This window comes from Crocodylus siamensis, chromosome 3 (assembly GCF_052110815.1).
Source record: "Crocodylus siamensis isolate JL-2025a chromosome 3, ASM5211081v1, whole genome shotgun sequence".
NCBI classification, from domain to species: Eukaryota; Metazoa; Chordata; order Crocodylia; family Crocodylidae; genus Crocodylus; species Crocodylus siamensis.
In genome coordinates, this window is record NC_143397.1 from 136,463,594 (window position 1) to 136,471,956 (window position 8,363).

General features: G+C 37.9%; 1 protein-coding gene across 1 annotated transcript in view; it reads left to right on the plus strand.

Annotated features, from left to right (window-relative positions):
* Positions 1–6,995, plus strand: part of BCL2 (BCL2 apoptosis regulator) — a 157,644-nt gene extending 150,649 nt beyond the window's left edge. Inside the window, exon 2 of the mRNA XM_090039300.1 lies at positions 4,142–6,995. Coding sequence (XP_089895426.1) covers positions 4,142–4,276 — 135 coding nt within the window. The 3' untranslated portion in view covers positions 4,277–6,995. The remainder of the gene's footprint in view (positions 1–4,141) is intronic.
* The last annotated feature ends 1,368 nt before the right edge of the window (positions 6,996–8,363 follow it).

Here is an 8,363-nt window from a genome sequence, read left to right on the forward strand (position 1 = left end):
GATATCCTGTCAGTGATAACGAGGGAAATAAAGTCACTTCCTCAACAGCTGTTTTAATCAGGTAGAGAAAAAAAAAAAAAGGAAGTCTTTAACTTCCTCATGGTTACTCTGCCCACCACCCCCTCACTAATAAATGCAGAGCACATCGCTGAACCTGGTTTTCCCTTTTTAATTTTTAATGAAGGGCATCTGCGTTAACAATGTGTCACTGGGCACAGTATATGGGAAGTACAGTGTAGAAGCTGTGCGCAGCCTCCCAATCAGGGATGCAGGTTGTGCAGCGATGGTAATGAGCCTAAAGAAATGTATAATAATATTACAGATTCTTAAGTAACAAATATGTGGTGAATAAAAGAGCTGTTTATTGTGAAACAGATTCTGTCTCCACCCCATGTAAAAGGGAAACAGAACTGTCATGGGGTACCCCCACAAACTGGCTGCACAGACAGCTGGCAGCTTGGAAAGTTTGGTGGTGGCTTGCAGAATACCCCAGAGATCTACCAGCCAGAGCAGAGTGACAGTGTGGAGATTCCTTCCCTTCCCTTCCTTGCCAGAAAAGAGTAGTGTGATAAATTCTGCTGGAAACTAAAAAGGTTTGGGCTTTGTATTAATAGAAGTGAAACAGGATTCTATAGAAATTACTTCTAAAAAAATCTATAGGGTTTTATAGAGAATGAGTTCCCTTCTATAGAATTCTGTAGCATGGATGGTTTTTTCTATTAAGTTGTATAGGATGGCTTTAAAACAACATTCTGCAGAAGAGTTGCTATTCTCTGTTTAATTGTACAGGACTTTTCATTAAGCATGACCTGTACAGAACGGTCCTGCCCACTCAGGGTCTAGGCCTGTGTGTTTTTACTGTGAAGAGTGCTTCTCAACGGACAGCAAACAGTTCTAGCCACATCTGTGCTAAAAAACTCAATATAGCCCTTATTTTAAAACGATCAATTTTAAATTAAAAACCCAGTTACAAGTATAGTAAACATGCAGAGAAGGAGATGCAGTTTCTGAACATTCAACATGCAGTTAGGGTTCCCTTGGCATTAAAAATAGTTTTCAACAGTGGGTCCCCTCTGCACTGCCCCCGCCCCGCAGCACCTTCGTTGTTTCAATTCATAAAAAGACCATGTGTTTATTTAAAACAGGTTTGAAACTTAAACAAATAGTGACAGGCTGTTCAAACAAGCTTCGGAAATAGGCCTAATCAGGATGTTTGAGAAAGCAAAAGCAAGAAAAAGGAAAAAAAAAGCAGCACCCATAAAGAGCTACTTGTAACAGAGTGCAGACACCATTAGGTTGGGTTCATGTTATTGTTGTAATAGTCTCAATATGAACAAGTAAGTCATGCTGTGTGTTTCTGCTGACATTCCTCTTCTGGAATCAAATCACTCACTCTACTTTATACACTGCTCTGCACTGTCCTTTCACCACTTCTGATGAAGTGAGCTCAGCTTCATGAAAGTTTATGCTCTATATGGGCATGTCTACACGTGCATTTAAGCACGCCTAAATTTAATGCGTATTAACTTAATGCACGCTAAGCAGGTTTAGGCAGGCATCTACATGTGCAGGCATTAAAGCGCATTAATGGTGTGTGTGGACTGACTTGGGATTTAAGTTAGTCACAAGTCAGTCCACACACACAGCGTTAGTGTGCTTTAATGCGTCTACACATGGGTTAATGAGCTTTAACTGTTTGCGCCTAAATTTGATACCTGCTTTTGCAGGTATCACATTTAGGCACAGTTAGCCCAAAATCACCATTTTTAAAGCACATTAAGGGCACATGAGTGTAGACATGCACCATAATGCACCTTAAATTTAGGCTAATATGCCTTAGTGTCTCATGTAGACACACCCAAAATATCTTATACTTAGTAAATCTGTAAGGTGCATATCTATCTACCCTGCCTTCTGCCTCACTTCAGTCTAACATGGGTAACTATCTCTCTTCATTCCTCTTCTTCAGCCACAAGTTATGCCGTGCTTTTTCATAGTATTAAGATGCTAGCACCACAAGCTGTTTTGTGGTAGTAGAAACAGTCTCTGTAATGTATTGGACGAAGCATTCCTAAATTGTGAGCGAGAGGAACAAGTCTGTTTTGATACTGATATAGGTCATGTTTCTGCTCCCACTAATGCATAAAAGTCAGATCACACCCATAGGAAAACATCATCAAAGTTTTACATTAAAAGGTTTTGTGCCAGTTGTTTCTCTCTCTAGTTTTCCCCATAGTTTTGTTGTTGTGTCCTGAACTCTTTCCTGGCTCTGTTTTATAAGGCCTGATCTTGAACTCTCCAAAGAAAAATCTCCTGGCTGAAGTCTATACACAGCCTATGGTATATACTGTGTTACTTCACGGGCCTATGGAAAAAACAGAAGCAGCTTTTTTGGGGGAAAAAATAACAAATGTGTTTTACCTTCCGCCTACCCCAAAGCCCTCAGTAACAACAAAGCAAAGTGTAGGGCTCATGTGTTCAAACTAAGGTACCAAATTTCTTCAATGGCCACAACTTTGACTGAAAAATCAAACCACTTCTTGAAGTTCTCATATATAGGTTTCAACACACAACTTCAGAAACCCAAATTTGAAAATATTAGATGAAAGGAATAAATATTGAAAACTAATATAGGGAGAATGCATTTACAGATAACCACTCCAAAAGCCAAACCTTCCAGACTTTATTCAAGCAAAATACACACTGAAATCAATGCGACTTCTGTCTTTGTAACAGCTGCTGGATTTGGTTCAATATATCTTATTGTAAAGAAAAATTGTGGAAGTAAAATAAAATTTTCTACATTGAAATACTTTAGCAGCTTCCATGGAACAGGAGCTTGAACAGGAAGATGCAAACACCTCACATGCCCTCTTGTGGCAAAGGAAAGCCTTTCAGTTCTGACTGACAGTAGCCATCAGCAAGAGGAAATTGAACAAGGACAAGTGCAAAATCCCGTACTTTGGATGGAATAATTGTACGCACAAATGTAGCCTCAGGAATGAGAGACCAGTCTGCATTACTCCAGAGAGGGAGTTACAATGGACCATAAGCTGAATATGAGCCAATAGTGTGCCCTTGTTGCCAAAAAAGCCAATAGCATCCTAGGTTGTATTGACAGGAGTGTCACTTGCAAATCAAAGGGAGTGAATTTTCCACTCTATTTAGCACCGGTGAGGCCTCACTTGGAGTGCTGTGTCCAGATTTGGGCCCCACACTTCAAGAAGGCTGTGGGCAGTTTGGAGAGAAAATGATCAGGGCAGGGGCCTGGGAGACAAAACTTATGAGGAAGGGCTGACAGAATTAGAGTTATTTAACCTGGAGAAGAGAAGACTCACGGGGGATTTGATAAAAGTCTTCAAATACCTGAAGGATGATTATATAAAGAATGGAGATGGTTTTTTTCTGTGACTGTAGGGAATAGGACTAGGAACAATGGCAGCAAACTGCAGCAGAGTAAATTTAGGGTGGAGATTAGGAGGAACTTTCTGACTACAAGGGTGGTCAGGCATTAGAACAGGCTACCTAAAGAAGCTGTGGAGTCTCCGTCCTTGAAAACTTTCTAAAGTACATTAGGCGGACACTTGGCTGGGATGGTTTAGTCAGGGATGATCCTACCTTGAGCAGGAGGCTGGACTAGATGACTCTATGAGGTCTCTTCCAGCCCTATTTTCCTATTACCTTAAATGATATCTGGTGAAAAAGATATCAAAGCCTGTAACATTGATCTCTCTCATGAAATGCACAGCATAGTTGAAAGCTTTACTGTAATTGCATGCAGTCTACACTGTAGGTCCTTTCCCCTTCTATTGTTCTAATTCATGACCTAACACTTATTTTCAGGAGGCCGTTTGCCAGACCTTAGTTGCTGTTCGTAGTATTGCAACAGCAGCAGGACTTTATTTGTGCCACACATCATGTGAAAAGATGGTCTTAAAACTACAATTTTATTTTGTCCCCTGGAGTTGGTGCCAAATTATCTGCACTATGTCAGGACTCCATCTTGAAGGTTTCTTTTGCTGCTCTGAGTGTCTGTGAAATGGGTGTTTTTCATTGGTCAGTCTGGTTTACAGAGGAAATAATTTTGTCATCTCCATAACATACTGCTACAATTCTGACTTTTGTTTTCCTCCCAATGCAGGATGCCTTCGTGGAATTGTATGGTAACAACATGAGACCATTGATTGACTTCTCCTGGATCTCTTGGAAAACTATCTTAAGTCTGGTTCTGGTGGGAGCTTGCATCACTCTTGGCGCTTATCTAGGACATAAGTGAAAGTTGACCGGCTCATCATGGATTACAAAAGTCTTACAAACAGTAAAATAATACGACTTTTGTTTTCTGTGGCACAATGCTATTTTATGAGAAGAATAACTTCCTGGCTAATTATTAAATCAGCTATTACTGCCAAAGGGAATATCATTTATTTTTACATTGCAGGAAAATATTTATTAAAGATATTTACATTTAACCTGCTATTTTCATAAGCCCTACAAGTTATATCCAAGTAGCACATGATGATGTTATGTATTTTAATTAGCCCTAAAGACTTAGCTTTTTTTTTTTTTTTTTAATTCAAGCACCTGAATGGATTATTTTCTTTGAAGAATATATATACTGACAAAGACCTACCTGCTCACACTTGGAGAAGCAGTTTCTTGGGCTGCTGAAAGCTGTGTAATGGTGTTGGTTTTGCTTGCATTCTCTTGTATGATGGAGGGCAGTCCTAAAAAGCCCAGAGTGAATGGATGTAGAATTATTTCCTGCTGCCATGGACTGACATTAGTATCTGGTTCAATATGGTACATACTTGGAGTCAAAGTGGCAACTTCTTGAAGGATGCTGTCCATAGGAGAATTCTCTACAGGACAACAGCATGAAGTCTGATTGCATGAAAATGTTTTAACCTACAAATTTTGCCATCCTGCCATAATCACCACACTACCATCTGATACCTTAAAAGAAGGATATGTCAACTTAACATCTCTTTATAGAAGCATGAAATTAAATCCTTTGGACTCAAAGGAAGTTACTGTTTTAATGATTTCCTGAGCAGTAACACGTCTTTGCAGCTGCCCATACAGAAACATCAGGAGACTGTAAGTGCCTGCTTTTACAGAGCAGAGCTGAAGTCCGAAGGTCCTGACCTGTATCCTATTTTCATGGGCTCATCTCTGTAACCAGTCCCATTTACTGAGCTTCTCAAGTCTTTGAAGCCAATTAAGTTTAGTCTTGAAGTCCCTGGAAGTTGAAAAAGATTTAAAATCTTATTTGGCAAGAAATAGACATCATCTGAGTTACAGTTTAGTTCCAACTATCCATGTTTATCTAACTGGACACCAAAATCAAGTTAATTTTCATAACAGACAAACAAAACAAGCATTATTCTTACCTCCCCACCTAAAGTTATGCCACGCTAATAATTTCATAGGACTGTCTACACAAAATTGCGGAGAACATTTCCAGATCCTCAGTACAGACAGAGGCTCACTGACAACCAGATTCCTTAGGTGCCTATTGTCATTTCAAGAGAAAATAGGGTGGGGAAAAGAGGGCTTGAATTCTCTCTGTATGCCATAAATACAATTTAAATAAGATTAATGCAGTATGCTTCTTATACAGCTTTATGGCAGCATGAATTCCAGAACTAAACAACTGAGACCTGTTAACAGAGTTTAAACTATGGCTTTTACAAGCTTTTGGAAGGATCAGAAGTTCAAACAATAAATAAATAAAATCAGAAGTAGGAATCATGGACTGTTTGGATTTATGTGAATGTCCACCTTAAAACCTTCAAGTCAGGTATTTTATTTTTTATTTTTAGCTGTTGATCTTTCAGAACATGAGATCTATCAATATCTGTACATCCAGGAAGGGAAGAAAGTTAAAAAGTTCTGCATCAAAGAACTTTTAATGATTTACAAGTACTTTAAGAGAGGAAAAAGAATGAAAAAAACTGTGTGAAAAAACAGAATGAAACAGAGTGGAAAAACTCAACATTTCAATGGAATAACTTTGTGGCATTATATGCAAAATAGCTCTAGTAACTTGGGAATGTAATATGTTCATTGTTAAGGCTATAGTTGATGTCATGTCTTCAAAGCTGCTTTTTTGTTTAGATTTGTGCATCTCAGCATTTTTATTGCTATTTAGTCATGGCACCTACACTTTTTATGGGCAAAGATGGAATGAGCTTTAGTTTTCATATTTGAAAAATTTTAATTTATAGAAACATTTAATGAAGTTCATGTTTCTATAGAAAATGAGATCTAAACTTTGCCGAGTTACAAATAGAACTGCCTGAAATATTATTTAATAGAGCTCCTGTCAAAACTAGATGCATTTGTGCAGGATACTTATGAAAATATTTAAAATAATAGGGACCACTTGTGTATTGAGTGTGGGCTTTGTTTTTTCTGCTATCAAGTTTAAGTTATATAAAGCCAGTTGCAAAGCTGAACTAGAATTGTCTGGCACTGTGCTAACATTTGAGTCTTCATTTCACAATCCAGCCTTCATTTCAATTTGAGCCCATAACCCCTGTCAAAGTTAATGGCTTATTTGACCTCAAACTTTTTCAATATTGAATTGTTTATTTTGTTAAAGGTTTACAGTGTCAAAAATATAAAAAGAGTAACTATAAGTTCCTGTGCTGCTATAGTACCCAGATAATTTGAATGGGGTTTATTTTGTAATACTCTCTATTAGCAAGATTTTTAAGCTGCTTTAGAAATAATATGAAGTAGACACATTTCTGACATTTACGTAAATACTGCCGATTTGTGTTCTATCGTGTCTATTCACTGGAGTGCCCAGTGTACTAGTTAATAGCAAGCAGAAAAATAAAGTTAAGATGACTGAAAGGTTTTATTCTTTTAAACAAATAATAAAGCTTTCCCACGCTGACTGCAGAATTGTACAGTATTGTGGCTGCATTAGCTATAATGATAGTTGATGATGCATTTATATTAATAAACATATTAGAAACATTGAATGTATATAATAGCTTGAACTCATTTAAAATTTCCCCCTTCCAGCCCCATTTATTTTATGATTCCAGCTTTTCCACTTTCTTTGTTACAAAATAAAACCAGACATTTTTCCACAAAAATGCAGGGCCTTCAAGATATTCATTTCAGTTAAACCCCCCTTTTCCCCTTGATGGATCAAACCGAGTGGTGAAGCCATAAACAGAAGCAAAAATGTCAAATAGATGCAATTCTGAAGTTGTTTGGCAGGGATGACAGGGGGTTACAAAAGAAGTTAAATAGTGAAGAGAGATGATAGATCATTGAAATATCACCATGATTAAAGATAGTAATATATAAGGGATTTGACCCCCCCCATTCCTCTAGATAGGAAGAATGACATGAAGACAAGCAAAGCAAAAGATTACAAAGAGCCCAGAATTTACTCTTCACTGAAAATCTGCTACTTCCAACAGCAGTCATCTGCAAGCCAGAAGATTTTTAATGATTTGGGTAGAAACATAAGTGTCACATTTGATGCTCCTATGACACATTTATTTCCTGTTCAGTTTATTTAAAAAAATAAAATAAAAATAGGAATTGTGATTTTTTTTTAAAAAAGAAAGGAAAACATCAGAAGATCATCTGAATTATCGAGCTAAATCTACAGATCAAATCGAACAGCAAACAGTAGCCCCAAACTGGTTATTAAAGAGCCAGATCAGATAGAAAGGACATTTCTCAAAATAGTTTGGGTGTCTGACTCAACATGGAACAACATGTCTTCTGTGGTAACTGAAGTTGTCGGATTGGGGAGTGGAAGTCAGGAGAGCATTGCTTGTTTGAAAATCCTGCATCATATCTGATGCAGCAGCTTAGCTAAGATGCTCTGAGGAGTAACTTTCAGCCATAACCATCTACTCACCTGTATATCATTAGTGCATAATTGTAACGATTATTTTAGTAGTTTGCTTGTTTTCTGTTGTGAACTGTGACACTGCAGCCTTCAGAGCTGTCATAAAGGTAACAGAGAATAACTATTAAATAATTCCTTTGGGAACAAAATGCTTTGTGTGAAGGTCAGTTTGGGGTGCTGTAACTTGAAAATTACAGACTCAAGACTTGTAACTCTTTGCACACACGTGCATTTACACATACCATTTCTGTGGGAGTTAAGTATGCTTAAGGATTGTATCAAAAAAGATGAATTCTCTGGGGACCTAGTGGCCTACTGGGTTAAGTGTGGTTAAGGTACATCATTTTCTGTAGCCAACAGCACATAAGGGGGTGATATGGTCAGCAACACATCTGGCCACCTTTGAATCCCCAGACTCATTTACAGCTGGGCTGATTTGTGCCTTTGGCATGCGTCCAGATGGAGTTGTGATAAGAAA